The sequence below is a fragment of the Pelodiscus sinensis genome, chromosome 1 (genome assembly GCF_049634645.1).
Source record: "Pelodiscus sinensis isolate JC-2024 chromosome 1, ASM4963464v1, whole genome shotgun sequence".
In the NCBI taxonomy this organism is placed as follows: Eukaryota; Metazoa; Chordata; order Testudines; family Trionychidae; genus Pelodiscus; species Pelodiscus sinensis.
The window spans coordinates 186,299,717-186,316,763 of NC_134711.1; the positions used below are offsets into that span (position 1 = coordinate 186,299,717).

The following is a 17,047-nucleotide window of genomic DNA, read 5'->3' on the forward strand; positions in this document are numbered from 1 at the left end:
TGAAAGTGCAGGAGTTCAGAGCATCATTAAGCCTAATTGCCCCAGTGTGGCCCAGGCTACACTGGTTTTCGACCCTCTTCAACCTCTCATGAGAGAGGCCCATAATCCTCCCACCGGACCCAGACCTGATATACCCGGACTCGTGCAGGCTTTACCACCCAGATCTGCAGTCCCTCCACTTGACAGTCCCTCCGTGGTTAACGGCAGAGGAGCTTTCGTGCTCTCAACGAGTTCAGGAAGTCCTGCTGGGTAGCAGAAAACCTTCCACTAGAGCCACATACCTCGCTAAGTGAAAGCTGTTTTGCTGTTGGGCTTCTCAGAAGGAGGTGCACCCGAGGTGGGCACCAGTACCCCTGATCCAGAATTACTTGTTGGACCTCAGGCTCCAGCATCTCTCTTCCTTCTCCATTAAGGTCCACCTAGCGGACATCTCGGCTTTTCACCCAGGGGAAGGGGGGGAACGCTATTTGCCAACTGTGACGGGGTAGTTGGCAAGGCAGCACCGCCCCGCACTAGAGCCGACCCTGGACCTCGGGCTGGAGATGGGGGAGAGGGGGCGCATGGAGATAGGGCGGTGGCAGATAGCCTCAGTGAGGAAAGGGCCACGTTAGAGGCACCCCGCAGGACTGCGATCGTGGACTGCCGGGCAGACCCGGCACGTCCAGATGACGCCACTGGTGACGTCATGTGCGAGCCCCGGAAAGGCAAGACGGGGAATGCGGGGGCAAGGCTGACCGTAGACGCCGGGGCGGGTGATTCAAAAGGGCTGAAGGGCTAGGACGGAGAGGGGGGTGAGCCGGAGAGAAGTGATGCCCACCCCAGGAGGAGATGAGTGGTAAGCCTGGCTCCAAGCTAGTAGCCAGGAATTAGAGGAGTCTTGGGGGAAGAGGTGGCACAGGGCAGAGCTGTGGAACCTGTGAGTGGAGGGTTTAGGGGCTGCAACCCCCTCCTCTGAGTAGGGACGAGTGTCCCTTCCTTAGGGCCCTGGGCCAGGGCTCGGAGAGAGGGAGGGCCTGACCCCCCTTCCCCGACCCTGGGGGTTCATCAACGCCAAACCCCTAGGGGCTCTTTCTACTACTAACGCAGTCCAGAGCAGGACCAGCCAGAAAGGACCGCAAGTTTGCGCTTATAGCAACAAACATTTACCGTCCCATATGGGAGAGGACGGCTACGATTAGGGGGAACTGGTGAGACCAACCCAATGGTCAACAGGTTCCTAAAAGGAATGGATAGAGTCTATCCGCATATCCAGCAACCCATTCCTCAGTGGGACCTGAACTTGGTCCTATCCAAGCTTATGGGGCCTCTGTTCGAACCACTAGCCACGTGCTCCCTCCTTCACCTGTCATATAAGGTATCCCTCTTAGTGGCAATCACATCCGCAAGGCGGGTATCTGAACTTAGGGTGCTGATGTCATAGCTCCCTACACAGAGCTATTTAAGGACAAGGTTCAGCTCTGCCATCACCCAGCTTTTCTGCCGAAGGTGATATCTTCATGCCACACTCCCAGGACATTTTTCTGTCAGTCTTTTACTCAAAACCACACGCATCTGGAAAAGAGCAGGCTCTACACACATTAGACGTCTGAAGAGCGTTAGCCTTTTATTTAGACCGGACCAAACCATTCCAAAAATCACCACAACTTTTCATAGCCATCGCGGAACGCATGAGAGGCCAACCTGTATCCACTCAGCGAATCGCATCTTGGATAACTGCCTGTATCAAGGAGTGCTACTCCCTAGCGGGCATCTCAGCCCCAACCATTAGAGCACACTCCATGAGAGCTGTAGCAGCTTCCACCGCTTTTGCAGCGCAGGTTCCCTTCCTGAACATCTGCAGGGCCGCCACATGGTCCTCAGTCCACACATTTGTCAACCACTATACACTGTTGCATCAGGCCAGAGAGGATGCTGCCCTACGTAGGGTGGTCCTCAACTTCTCCATGGTCTCGACATCCGGCCCTCCGCCTAGTTAGGTTCTGCTTTGGAGTCACCTATACAGGCAGTCTCTGGGTTACATACAAGATAGGGACTGTAGGTTTGTTCTTAAGTTGAATTTGTATGTAAGTCGGAACTGGCGTCCAGATTCAGCCACTGTTGAAACAGACCAGCAGCGGCTGAATTGGATACTCCTGGGGCAGACCAGCTGGGGTGCTGCTGGTTTGGTCCTACAGCGCTGCTCCTCGGCACTACTGAACCAACCCGGCAGCACCCCAGCTGCTCTGCCCCAGGTTTTCCCAAGTCAGCCGCTGCTGAAACTGACCAGCGGCTGACTACAGAAAGCCCGAGGCAGAGCTGCTCTGCCCCGGGCTTCCTGGAATCAGCCGCTGATCAGTTTCAACAGCGGCTGAATCTGGATGCCTAGGACAGAGCAGCTGGGGCGCTGCCGGGTTGGTTCAGTAGCGCCGCACCTCGGCGCTGTGGGATCAATCCGGCAGCCGCCAAGCTGCTCTACCCCAGGCGTCAGCGAGAAAAGCCTGGTCTGCTTGGGGGCGAGGGGGGGGGGCGCACTAGCTGCGCCGCCCCCAGCAGACCAGGGAGACGCCGAGCGGCTTTTCTTGCCGCGGAGGATGCGGGCGGCGGGACCGCCGAGACGCGCCACCGCCCGCGTCCTCCGCGGCGAGAAAAGCCTGGTCTGCTGGCGGGGGGGGGGGGGGGAAGTGCACTAGCTGTGACACCCCCCCCCCCCCAGCAGACCAGGGAGACGCGGAGCAGCTTTTCTCGCCACGGAGGATGCGGGCGGCGGGACCGCGGCGCATCTCGGCGGTCCCACCACCCGCGTCCTCCGCCGCAAGAAAAGCCGCTCCATGTCTCCCTGGTCTGCTGGGGGGAAGTGCCCCCCGCGCTGCCAGAGGCAGCGACAGTGGGGGAGGCACCCTGCACTAGCGGGGGCCCTCCCCCGGTTCATAACTAGGGGTCCGACTTAAGTCAGACCCACGTAACCCGGGAACTGCCTGTATTGGAATGCACATGAACAATCACTCGAAGAAGAAAGAACGGTTAATTACCTTGTAACTGATTCTTTGAGGTGTGTTGCTCATGTCCATTCCAAATCACCGCCCTTTATCTGGAATAGGCTGGTAAGAAGGAACAGAGTGAGTAAGGGGGCCAGCAAGGGTATATATGGGCTGGTATACTGGCACCACTCCAGGGGGCTCCCCCGATGGCCCTAAGGGTACTGCTGAGGGAAAATCTTCTGAAGGCGCATGCACGCTGCGCACACACACCTATATTGGACTGGACATGAGCAACATATCTCGAAGAATCAGTTACGAGGTAAGTAACCGTTCTTTGGATTCATTCTGTAATCCTTGCTGATGTATTGGGAGATGTATGGATTAAAAAACTGTGGGTCAGATGCATGTTCTTCTTGACAAGTGAAAGCCAACATGAAATTGTTGGTATTATTGCTAGATATTTCTTGAGGGTACAGGTAATGCGTCCTTTCTTAAAACAAACAGAACTCTTCTCCTTTTCTTCTCCAATCCTAATCCTTAAAGAAAATCTCTTGATCTGATTGTTGGCAATTATAGCTCTTTCTGCAGTCTCCCATTTAATTGGAGGTTTTGGTAAAAGAACTCTGCTATAACTGGTATGTTGAGTTCTCCTTGACTGTAGGTTGTACACCTGAGTATAGAATAGAAATTACTCTAGTGGTTTTTAATGAAACATTGGATTTTGGTTATTCATAATGAAGTTCCTTATGTCTTTATTTTCTTTTAAGCAGTTGATCCCTGTGAAGTATGGTGCAGTAAGCCAATTCATGTACTGAAAGACTATTGCGATGTGATTAAAATATACGTTGTTTGGCCATTTCTGCTTCAACTTGAAACTCATCCTGAAGTAACTGCTAACCACACACGTTTCAGGTAAGTATTCATGCATTTGTATTGGTGAAGCTTGTCCTTTACAATTTTGGTTTGATTCTAATGTAGAAGATTTCTGTGAATTTAGTGAATAGATGCATAAGTGCTAAAAGTGCCCACAATAATGCTTGTCTGGCCACGAGCATATTTGGGTATAATAGGGTCCTCCCAAATTCACAATTCATTTTGTCAGTTTCATGATCGTAGTATTTTAAACATTGTAAATGTCATGATTTCAGTTACTTAAATACGAAATTTCATAGTGTTCTAATTGTAGGGGTCCTGACTGAAGGAGGAGTTGAGGGAGGGTTGCAAGGTTATTGTAAGGAGTTGCAATACTGCTACCCTTACTTCTGTGTGGCTGCTAGTGGTGGTGCTGCTTTCAGAGCTGGGTGGCTGGAGAGTGGTGGCTGCTGAACAGGAGCCCAGCTCTGCTATTGTCGCTAGTAGTGCAGAAGTAAGGATGACATGGTGTGGTTTTGCCACCCTCTCTGCAGCTACCTTCAGAGCTGAGCCCTTGATCAGCAGTCACCAATCTCTGAAGGCAGACACACACAAGTGAGGGTGACCTGGCATGGTATTGCCACCTTTACTTCTGTGCTGCTGGCAGGGTACTGCCTTAAGAGCTGGTGGGGAGAGCATGTTGGGCTAGAGGGCCAGCACTAGCTCACTCTGCAGTAGGGGAGTGGGAGTGGTGCCGGATCAAGGCAAGCCGTATGCAGTAGGTTCCCTACCCCTTCTTTAGGCCTTCTAGTAAGACTATAGAAAAAAGCCCTTACATTACACTTACTTGCTCGCTGTTTTGGTCTCTGCTACCCTGTGGGCATGCATCCTTCCCCTTTACAAAGCTCTGGGAAGTATCTGACAGCTGAGCATGCCACTTTCTTTAGGGAATAAATTGCAGATCATTCATGAGGAATGGCCTGTTCTGTCCTGTACTAGAAAAACTGCAGCAGGCAGACTGCTGATGCAAGGGATGGGTTGGCAGGATGGACTGCCATGCTATTTTGATATTTGTCAGCATGGAGCACTCATAGAACTTCTCAGGATGCTGATCTTAGCAGCTGAAGTGGAACTCAGAGAACCATGGGCAAGCAGAGTAGGCTGCTATGGGAGAGACTGAGTTGTGCTAAGCAGAGCTGAGGGGCGGGGGAAGGGTGTCCCCCTAACTAGGGATGTTAAATTTTGATTAATTAACTAGTCAAATAGTCTATGGGATTTTCATCAACTATTGGATTAGCCTATCAGTGCTCTTACTACATTTGAAAAGCAGAAGCCCCACATTCTGGGAATGCGAGGCCATTGAAGGAGTCCCTTGCTGGCCCCGTGCTCCTTCTGGGGCTTCTGGTTTATGTATCAAAAGCAGAATCACAGGAGAAGGGACACAAGTGAGGACTGCTTCAGTCCCTGTTTACGTCATTTCCTGCTGTGCCTCTGCCTCCCCAGCCCTCCTTGGAGCCAGTGCTGGGGGGAACTGGCTTTTAACCAGGCTCCTGCTGTTCTCTCTTTCCCCTCCTCCCCCACCCCTGCTGCCTCTCTCTGATGGAAGCGGCAAGGGGGTGAGCGACTAGTTACATCGCTAGTCAACTATCCAATAAGCTTTTGCTTGTCACATAGTTGACTAGTCTCTTACATCCCTATCCCTAACCCTGTCTCAGGATGAGTCTGTCAGCCTAATGTGTGTGTTTCTCCCCATCCCCCCCACCCCCGGACACAACACTCTAATTTCTGTCCCCTCACTCACTTTAGTTGAGAAAGTGGATGTCAGTCTACTAGGATACATGTTTTTCAATGATCCATAGTTGTAGGTGCATCACATGATATTGTACCTGCCCCGTAGGGCATTGCAGCCCCTTCCCAAAGCAATCTGTAATCAGCAGCCAGTTGCACAGTGGGATGTTTAGCACCAGGCATTGCTCTCTGTTGTTGCAAGAATTATTAATGTTGATGCATGCTTCCAACATAAACAGTTTTTGTGGACAGGATACTGCAGATTTAATTAAAGCTGCATAACTTTTGCTACCAAAACCTTGTAGTGTAGACCAAGCATTAGATTCTGAATATCAGAGATAAACTCTTTAAAGATGGATGCCTGTTATTAAACAACCAAATCATTGCCCTGGTTTTTGAAAGTGCTAAACACCTTGCAGCTCCCATTGATTATCCATTTTGAAGAGCTTGATCTAGATTCCTAGATAGATCTATAGAAGTTTGTCTTTAACTTGAATATTAATAGCTAAGATTATGTAATAGGACACAAATTACCTTTCTAAAAACTGTTTTCATTTAAGTTTGAAGAGGCTCCAGAATATTGAGGTTCTGGAAGACTTGGTCGACTTGTCTAAGAAAGTTGTGGTAAGTGGTGTGATATAATTTACATGTTTTCAAATGTGTTAGACTGATTAATTAGCATACCATGGTACAGATCTTGATCTGTATGTTAAATTAGTTCAAGACAGTTGTTTCTGCAAGGGTGAATAAGTATGTTGACATCTTTTTTTGGTTGCTCTATGGGTGACTGTTCTTGAAAGGAAAAGAAAACGAGTCAGTGATGTCTGCAGGAAAACTAGCCTTAGTGCATTGGTGGGCCACCAGTGGCCCATTGGGGTTCTATATGTGGCCTGCAGACATTGTTTACTATTGCTCATGTGCAGGATTGGGCATCCTATCAAAGGACTGCTATGGTTCAGTCAGCACACTGCAAATTCTAGGTATTCAAGCACAGTTACCGGAATTTAGCGAATATAGCAACCCCCCCCCTTGCAGGGCATACTCGGATGTGAGGTATACAGAATTTTTTTTACTCACCAGATGGTGAGTTGCCTCTTCCTGTGGCTGCGCAGCTGCCAGCTTCCGGGCGGGAGAGCACTCACTCCCCGGTTCCTGCGAAGCCACAGGAAGGGGTGGGGGAGCGCTCATCCCCCGGTTCCTGGCCTCCAGCCTCCGAGCAGGGGAGCGCTCACCCCCTGGTTCCTGCGCAGCCGCAGGAAGGAGCGGGGGAGTGCTCACCCCTCTGCCCCTTCCTGCGGCTGCGCAGGAACTGGGCAGTGAGCGCTCCCCCGCCCGGAGGCTGGTGGGTCCTGCTCTCCCGCCCCTTCCTGCAGCTGTGGAGGAACCTGTGGTATGAGCGCTCCCCTGCTCAGAGGCTGGCGGCTGCGCTGGAACCTGGGGTTGTGAGTGGCTAATCCCTGCCCCCCAGCACCGTAAATATACCCCTAGCAAATATACCCCCAGTGCAGAAAAGTCTTGTATACCCTGCAGGTTATACTCGTGCGCAGGGTATACAAGATTTTTTTTTTTACTCAAATAGAAAAAACCGCGGGGTATATTTCGGTGCGTGGGATATTCAGGTGCGGGTTATAATTGCTAAATTACGGTAGTAAAACTGTCCTATCCTGGGAGAGCATCTTGGTTACTACAATCTTGTGGCCCACTGATATGAAGGAGGGCCCTTCTGCATCCCAATCAGTAGTCAAGGTTTCCCATTGCTGCACTAGGTACTGGATTGGAGCCCAAGTTCCCTGTAAGCCGTGTTGCTGTCCAAGGAAGCCACATAGATCAGGGACCTGCAGCAGCTGGAGGAGGGCCACCCCATCCTAACCTGCCCTCCAATCTACTGTGGCTACTGGCCCCAACCAGGCTCTTGTCATGGTGGCCCTGGCCCCTCTTTCCCATCCCCATTTCACCCCCCCCCCCACCTCACGTGCTGCTGTGGGGATAGAGAGCTCGGAGGGGAGTCCTATCTCCTTACACCCCTGTACCTCAACTCTCTGCCCCAGGCCTGAGCCTGCTCCTACACTACAAATCCTTTGGTCCCACCCCCGCCACATGAATTTTGTTGTGTGCACCAATAAGGAGGTGAGGTGTTGCACATCAGCTCCTCATTGGTGCACATAACAAAATTCATTCCACCCAGAGATGGGAAAAATTAGAGGGAACGCTGTATGTACAGTGGATAGCACAATGTTTCCTGATCCATTATTGCAGTACAGATAATAGTGAGATGAGGTCTTCCTGCCCTACAGAGTGAAATAAAGTTGCTGTTTCTTACTCATTTTCCACACTTGTTTTGCTCAGTAACAGATTGCTGTTTTAATCTTGTTGATGCTGCTGGTTTGGGTCACAACCACCAGATACTGATAGGAGACTCCAAACAAAGGAGAGGAAAATGCAGCAAAGAAAACAGAGGGCTCTGGGCGGGTCTGTGTGTGTGGGTAAATGATTAAGCAAATATTTTATTTTTAGTGTGTGTTTTTTAAATTGAGGTATTGCACAACTTTTACTTGGAAAATTATGAGGTCTATGGAAGATTGGTTGTGTAGTGCAATGGTTCTCAGCCAGGGCTATGAGTACCCCCTGGGTGTGTCTAAACTACACCCCATTGTCAACACAGGGATGCAGATTAGGCACTTCGAAAGGTCAAATGAGCCCAGGATTTAAATATCCCGGGCTTCATTTGCATACTCACGTTCAGGCGCTGTGTCGATCATGTGCCCTTTCGAAAGTGAAGTCTAGCCACGGCTCTGCCTACAGCGAGGAGCTTTTTCAGCAGATCCTGTACTCCTCATTTTTTAAGGATATTTAAATCCTGGGCTCATTTGCACTTTCGAAGTGCCTAATCTGCATTCCTCTGTCTGCAGAGGGATGTAACTTAGACACACCCCCTGAGTCCATGTGAACTTACCTACATTTTAGCCTAGTTATACAACAGGCTATATAAAAAGCACTGGGAGAGTCAGTACAAACTAAAATTTCATACAGTGAGTTGTTTGAGCTGTTTTATGTGCTTTACACAACATTATAAGTACAATATTTATAAAATACATCAATTGGAATATAATTACATGATAAAAATGAGAAAGCAATCATTTTTTCAGTTACATTGTGCTGACACTTTTTTTTTTTGTCTGATTGTGTAAGCAAGTGGTTTTTCAGGGAGATGAAGTTTGTATGAAAGGCAAATCAGCTCCCTGAAAGGGTATACTGATTTGGGAAGGTTAAGGACCACCCAACTAGTGGGTATGTTGTTTCTGTCTGTGTGTTCCACTTGCAGAAATAGAACTAGCAATCTTGTTTGAGAGGTAAGTTAATATGTTGCGTTTATTGTAAATGCAAAATTCATTTCCTGTCCCTAGATAACAAAATTATCCACCACACACACACAGTTCTACAGATAGGATATGATATGGTTCACTGGTCATGTGGTTTAGACATGAGGAGGGGAGCAGTGTTGTGTTAGCGTGCACCAGTGTTGCTGGAAGATGATCGTAGAACCAAAATACCCAATTCTGTATATTTACATCTATTTTATTATATGTTCTAGTCCGTAGATACTGTTCTGTCCCACTACCACAGGGCACAGTATAATGAGAAGTCATCAGTTAAATTTTCTTTTCTTGATGAGGCTTTTGTGTTTCTCTTTCTTAGGTGGATTGTTTTGTAGGGCTGGCTCCCATTGTTCTTCTGTCATCAAGGTGTGGTGCTGGCAGCTGGTCACAAGGGCTGGCTTCAGGGACTGATTCTCTCAGACACAGGCTTCAAATGAGATTGTGTAGAGTTAGGTGTGTATATATGCAGAGTTAAGAAAGTACAAAGTTTAAAATGGGGCTTCAATTACAATAAGGAGTCACTTGAGTTAAAATGTGTTAAAAAGGAATTACAATAACACATTCTTCAAAGGCAGTTTTTAACACATTAATTCAAAAGTAACCAACACTGCTTCACTTATAAAATCCTGTTAATTAAAAACTGGGCTGCAATTAATGAGGTTATATACTGGCACATTGCTAAGAACATAAGAATGGCCATATTGGAGCAGACCAATGGTCCATCTAGCCTAGTATCCTGTCTGCCAACAGTGGCCCCAGAGGGAGGGAATACAACAGGTAATCTCTCTCCTGTCATTCATTTCCAGATAAACAGAGGCTAGGGACACCATTCCTACCCATCTTCACTAATAGCCATTGATGGACGTAACCTCCATGAATCTATCTAGCTCTTTTTTTAAACCCTGTTCAAGTCTTAGCCTTCACCATGTCCTCTGGCAAGGAGTTTCAGAGGTTCATTGTGCGCTGAGTGAAGAAAAACGTCCTTCTGTTTGTTTTAAATCTGCTGCCTACTAATTTCATTTGGTGACCCCCTCTTTCTTATATTGTGGGAACTAGTAAATAGCTTTTCCTTATTCACTTTTTCCATATCAGTCATTATTTTATAGACTTCTATCATATTCTCCCCCCTTAGTCTCCTCTCTTCTAAGCTGAAAAGACCAAATATATTTTTAATCGTTCTTCATATGGGACCGGTGCCAAACCCATAATCATTTTTGTTTGTCTTTTTCTGAACCTTTTCCAATGCCAGTATATCTTTTGAGATGAAACAACCTCATCTGTACGCAGTATTCAAGATGTGGGCATACCATGGTTTTATATAGAGACAATAAGATAATCTCTGTTTTATTTTCTGTCCCCTTTTTAATTATTCCTAACAGTCTATTTGCTTTTCTGACTGCCACTGCATATTGAGTGTATGCTTTCAGAGAACTATCCACAATGACTCCCAAGATCTCTCTCTTGAGTTGTTGTAGTTAAATTTGTCCCCATCATATTGTATGTATAGTTGGGATTATTTTTTCCAGTGCGCATTTTTACATTTATCAACATTAAATTTAATTTGCCATTTTGCTGCCCAGTCACTTAGTTTGGTGAGATCTTTTTGAAGCTTTTCGCAGTCTGCTTTGATCTTAACTATCTTGAGCAGTTTGGTATCATGTGCAAATTTTGCCACCTCACTGTTTACCCCTTTCTCTAGATCATTTATAAATAAGTGGAATAGGATCGATTCTAGGACAGACTCTTGAGGGATCCCACTAGTTTCCTCTCTCCACACTGAAAGTTTACCATTTATTCCTACCCTTTGTTTTCTGTGTTTTTAACCAGTTATCAATAGATGAACAGATGTACATGTTATCCCATGACAACTTACTTTATTTAAGAGCCTTGTCAAAGGCTTTCTGGAAATCTAAGTATAGTATACCTACTGGATCCTCTTGTCCACATGTTTGTTGACTCCCTCAGAGAACTCTAATAAGGCATGATTTCCCTTTACAGAAACCACGTTGACTTTTCCCCAAGAAGTTATATTCATCTATATGTCTTACAATTTTATGTGTTACTATAGTTTCAACTCATTTGCCCAGCACTGACATTAGACTTATTGGTCTGTAATTGCCAGGATCAACTCTAGAGCCCCTTCTCAATATTGGTGTCACGTTGGCTATCTTCCATTCATTAGGTATGGAAGCCAATGTAAAGGATAGGTTACAAACCACAGTTAATAGTTCTACAATTTCCCATTTGAGTTTTCAGAGCTCTTGGGTGAATGCCATCTGGTTCCAGTGATTAGTTACTGTTAAGTTTATCAATTTGTTCCAAAACCACCTCTAATGACACCTCAGTCTGGGACAATTCCTCAGATTTGTCACCTAAAAAGAATGGCTGAGGTTTGGGAATCTCCCCAACATCCTCAGCTGTGAAGACTGAAGCAAAGAATTCATTTAGCTGCAGTGACTTTATCATCTTGGAGTGCTCCTTTAGAATCTCAGTCATCCAGGGGCCCCACTGATTGTTTAGCAGACTTCCTGTTTCTTATGTACTTAAAAAACATTTTGCTATTACTTTGTGAGTTTTTGGCTAGCTGTTGTTCAAACTCCTTTTTGGTTTTTCTTGTTATATTTTTACACTTTGTCAAATAAAGTTTATGGTACTGTCTATTTTCCTCACTAGGATTTGACTTCTACTTTTTAAAAGATGTCTTTTTATATGTCACTGCTTCTTTTAGTTGGCTGTTAAACCACGATGGTACTTTTTTCGTTCTCATTCTGTGTTTTTAATTTGGGGTATACATTTAAGTTGGGCCTCCATTATGTTGTCTTTAAAAACTCTCCATGCATCTTGCAGAGATTTTACTTTTGTTACTGTACCTTTTAATTTCTGTTTGACTAACTTCCTCATTTTTGTATAGTTCCCCTTTCTGAAATTAAATGCTACAGTGTTGGGCTGCTGAGGTGTTTTTCCCTCCACAGGGATGTTACACTTTACCTTATGGTCACTATTTCCAAGTGGTCCAGTTATATTTACCTCTTGGACCAGATCCTGTGCTCCACTTAGGACTAAATCAAGAATAGCTCTCCCCTTGTGTTCCAGAACCAACTGCTTCAAGAAGCATTAGTTTAAGGTATCAAGAAATGTTATCTCTGCATCCTGTCCTAAGGTGACATGTACCCAGTCAGTACGGTGATAGTTGAAGTCCCCCACTATTATTGAGTTTTTTATTTTGATAGACTCTCTAATCTCCCTTAGCATTTCATATTCACTATCGCTGTCTCCTGATCAGGTGGTTGATAATACAGTAGACTTCCGATAATCTGGAACCATTGGGACCTAGGTGGTGCCGGATTATCGGATATATCGGACTATCAGGAGGTACTATAAGACGGGTTTTTATATATATAATACACACACACACACACACACACACACACACACACACACAGTATATTAAGTGTTTTAACCCTTTTTGTTGTAGCACAAACACTGTCCAGCGTCACACAATGCCAGTTGCAGAGTGACTCGGTCCTGTCTGGTTTTGCTTGGCTCAGCTGCTGCTGCCACCTTGTGACTCTTTCTTTACCGAAGCTCATGCACTAGGCTTTTGCCATTTTGATGCTGGACTATCGGGAGTGCTGTACAATTGGATGCCGGACTATTGGAGTTTTACTGTATATCCCTACTACTATATTCTTATTACTGGCGCATGGAATTACTATTCATAAAGATTCTATGGAACATCTTGGCTCACTTAAGATTTTTGCTGCATTTGATTCTACATTTTCTTGCACATATAGTACCACTTCCCCACCAGCACAACCTGTTCTGTTCTTCCGATATATTTTGTACTTTGGTATGATATAATTCATGCCATCATTTGTTCCCTGGTAGATATTTCATTAAAAGAGTGATTTCATTCTTCAGCCCGCCATGAGCACATGGGCTCCTTGCATCCTTGTAGTCCAGGCATGTCCAAAGTCCGGCCCGCAGGCCAGTTGCAGCCCGTGTTCCGGTTTAATACAGCCCCACAGGTAATTTGGCAATATCTATCTTTTATGGCCCCCAACGAATCCATATGTATTGAGATGAATACATTGTAAAATCTCAGTTAATGTCAGTTGGTCTAAATCAGTTATAAATATATTTGGACACAACATGTATACTTGGTGTTATGTTCCTGTTCATATTTTTTGAACTTAAAAGTTGACAGACAACCTTTATTACCAATAATATGTAATGTACTTTACAATGTTCCTGACATATATTTCAGCTTCCTGGATTTTTTTTTTCATCTGACCTTCAGATATGAAAGGCAGAGTGATTTAACACCTGTTTAGATTTGTCATCCATGTGACGGAATGAAAAGTATGCCGTTTGCAATAAACTTTGCATAAAATAGTTAATTTGCGTTTAATTTTAATGGTTCAAAGAATGTCAGGCAAAATGGTCGGCCCTCACGCATGTTCACTTCATAAAATCTGGCCCTCTTTGAAAAAAGTTTGGACACCCCTGTCGTAGTCTGTTCCAACAGCTCCCTGTGTGCCAGCCTCCCTCCATTTCAGGAATGTTCTGCGGCGACTCCTCCATCATGCTAGAGCTCTGTGTGCCTTCCTTTATGTGTAGCTTTCTGCCTGCTTTCTCTTCCTCCCAATATTTTTCTTGTCTTTCTTTCTTGGAAAATAAGTCCTTTTGGATATCAACACTGTATTGTATTGGGAGGTTCAGTAGAGAAAGGAGCTATTGTTACAGGGGAAGACATTAATGGCTGCTACCAATTGATTCTTTATTTTACAGAATAAGATTGTCCCTCTTTTCCTCTTCCCTTCCACCATTTTTTTAACCAAATTATCAAAGCATGATTCTATTCAGATGTGGCATTCAAAGGTTAACATATTACAAAGAGAGAAATGCTGTTGAGTGAACAATCTCACTTTGCTTTTGATTGGTGTAAAGTCTGATTTCTCTTTTCCCCCCAGAACAATCCATTTTTTATCAGTGGCATATTGAGTATTGGAACCAGAATAGAAAACGTAAGTTATCTACAAAGGTTTTTTTAAAGTATAGATATATATATGGCTTTTCCATTTGTCTTCAGTATTTCTTTTGTACATATTCACAAGGTACATGGGTATGTAACAGTTAGATTACCTGATATAAGTAGTCTCATTTTCTTAGTCTACCAGTTCTGAAGTTTTGGTGCATGGATGATATTTTTCTTGATATAACTTTCTTTTAACCCACACAGATTGGAGAAACTGGAAAGTTACTTGAACATTTTAAAAAAATAGTAAAAATTTGCTTTATACAGGTTGGACCTCCCTGGTCTGGCATCCTCCGGACCTGAACAGTCGTGGACAATGGAGTTTGCTTGACCAGGGAAGGTCTGGGAGGGGGATGTGCCAGCCTCCCCACTGGGCTCCTCTCCCCAGCCTCCCTAACCCATGAGCTGTGGCAGCCCTGCCATCTCACTGGAGTTTGCAGCAGTTCTAATAGAGCTCAAAGCAGTCCCCTGGCCCAGCTGGAGCATGCGATAGCTTGTCTAGCTGTGGGCTCCATTACTCCATGAACTTTGGCCCCCCTTTTCCTCCAGATTCCCTGACCTGCTGACTGTGGGCCTTGGTTCCCTGCAGCATCTGGTGGACTCCACTTCAAGTCACCAGCAACCTCTGCTGCTGGGGCTCTCTAGTTTTGCAATATCTGTGGTGCTTCCAGATGATGCCAGACCGGAGTATCAGACCACAGAAGTTCAACCTGTAGTTTGCCATTTTGAAGACTATATCATAGCCACTTTTAATAATGGGAGGAATAAATCAGCTGTGACTTGTTACTGGATAATTTACTTCTTGTATTTTTATTTAATTTAAATAGCATTTTGTCTTGATGGACATGCATTTAATATAAAATAATACTCTACATTCACAAAATCTGTTTTAAAACACTGATAGAAGGTTCACTTCTTTATGAAAAAATGCTTTGGAATATGCTTTGACAACTCATGCTGTGCTGGACACAAGTGTATTTCAGCATCAAGGGGTTTGAACTTGCAGCTCACCATATTTGAGGAATGTCAGGTCTTACGTCAGCTGTTGTTTCAGGTTAGGTTGAAGCACAAATGCGTAGGTGGGTGTAGTAGGGTCCTCAGTGGGCTGTGTGCCCTAGTGGTTAGTTTTCACTCAGTCGGGGGGTGATGGTAAGAGAGCTTTTGCTTTCCTATTCCTCTAGACTGACCCAGGGCCCTACAAGAGTCATCAGCATTGGCCTTTGGTAAGAATGGACCCTCTAAGTTTACCCTCCATGGGTTGCTTTCTATCACTGCTCCTGATTCCAGATAAGGAGGAGAAAAGAAAAACTGTCAGCCTGAATTGGACTCACCACATAGACCTGTACTTCAGAGATGCATTTTTAGCCCCTTTTAGAAGGAGTCTGTGGGTTAGGTTAGGTCTGTACTCCTTTCCAGCCTTCAACTTTCTTAGCGCAGTTAGCGTTCTTGTCAACCATGTCTCCAGTTGGAGCATGCACACCTCTACAATGTTTATGGGGCAGGGCTAGCTGAGTCCAGTATTGTCCTCTAACCCTTTATGTTCCAGTGTGGAACATAAAGTAAAAGTTTACACCAAGTAAAAGTTAATGGAGCATAAATTACATCTTGCATGGTACCAAGAAGCTAATTGGAAGGCAGTGCAGTTGAAAACAAGCTTGTGCTTTCTTTGGGAAACCCAGATAAGTAAGCTGATTGTCTCATTTTACATTAACTGAAATTTCCAAATGGTCTTCAAGGGGATCAGTCATTTTATGGAAAATAGCTTGCAGGATGGTGCAGATTCTTACAAGTAATCACCAAAATAAGCCTTTTATATTGTGTGTTCTAAGGATAACTAAAATGTATGATGATGCAATGACAAAATACAAATATTTCCTGTTTTTTTTCTCAATGGCATGATTTTAATAGCACATTAAAATATTAATAAAAATCCCAAACCCTGCAATATTTAAATTCAAGGACACTAGTCCTGATAATTCATCTGTCTAAAAGAGCACTTATGTAAAGCAGTGATTTTGTTAGTTTTTGTAAAAAAATAATTTAAATTAAACTTATTACATTTTCTTAATTTCACACTTAAGTTCTAAGCTTACTATAATTTGTTTAAATGATTTAAATGTATAGTACATTTGCCAATGTTTTAAAGAAAATCACAAATCTTAACAAGTGGAAGTCATCAGATTAACAGCAGTAGCTTCTTCTATAGGTTTAGAAAAAGTATATTCATTTTTTAACTAGTTCAGTTTACTGACTAGTTGATTCCAAGTTAAAAAATCCAGTTGCATGTTGCTAGTGCAGAAAAGCTTGCTTTCTTCATCCAACCAGAATAAAAGCTAGGTTTGAGAAGGTGAGATGATCAAATTTTAAAATGCTAAAGAACAATGGTGACTAGAAAAAAATCATTTCAGTTCACTAGCTTGAGATAATACTGTACTTTGTTTCATCAACATCGGTTTTAAATGCAAAACATAATTTTGATAAACTATTTCGTAGATATCTATGGATTAGATATTAAGATAATTTACTGCTGGGTGCATTCTGTACCAAAAGTGAAAAATTTTGCACACAATATTTTTAAACTTTGGCAAAATTAAACACTTTATTTGACAAAATAACAGAATAAAACTAAGTTCCCAGTATCAACTGGGGGGGGGGGGGGGGGCGGCCTGTCCTAGTAGATTTTATTGTGCTCCAGTCCCATGATGGGGTAACAGGGTGGCTGGAGTGCCAGTGAATGTTTCCCTATTGTGTGTGTGTGTGTGGGGGGGGGGGGGAGGAAGAAGGGACCCTGAGCCTTGGGGACCAGATCCTGGCAAACCGGGGGCTGCATATAGCCCCTGAGCTTTAGGTTCCCCACCACTGATCTATAGCGAATGTAGTGAGTTTGTTAGGTCTGAGGAAAAGCTGCTTGCAAAGAACCTTGACATATTGTCAATTATCACCAAAGGCATTTAATATTACAGTGGGCATATACTATACTGAGTAACGTTAAGTTGTTGATATCTATAAGCAAGTTGATCACATGAAATGTAGAT

At 44.6% G+C, this 17,047-nt stretch overlaps 1 protein-coding gene across 3 annotated transcripts in view; it reads left to right on the top strand.

Annotated features, from left to right (window-relative positions):
* TTC3 (tetratricopeptide repeat domain 3) overlaps positions 1-17,047 on the top strand; it is a 158,214-nt gene that overhangs the window by 26,326 nt on the left and 114,841 nt on the right. For 2 of the 3 annotated variants that reach the window (XM_075911810.1, XM_075911801.1), the window contains exons 4-6: positions 3,725-3,869; positions 6,158-6,221; positions 13,948-14,001. In XM_075911810.1, the coding sequence (XP_075767925.1) occupies positions 3,725-3,869; positions 6,158-6,221; positions 13,948-14,001 (263 nt within the window). The remainder of the gene's footprint in view (positions 1-3,724; positions 3,870-6,157; positions 6,222-13,947; positions 14,002-17,047) is intronic. The other variant, XM_075911793.1, reaches the window with a different exon arrangement.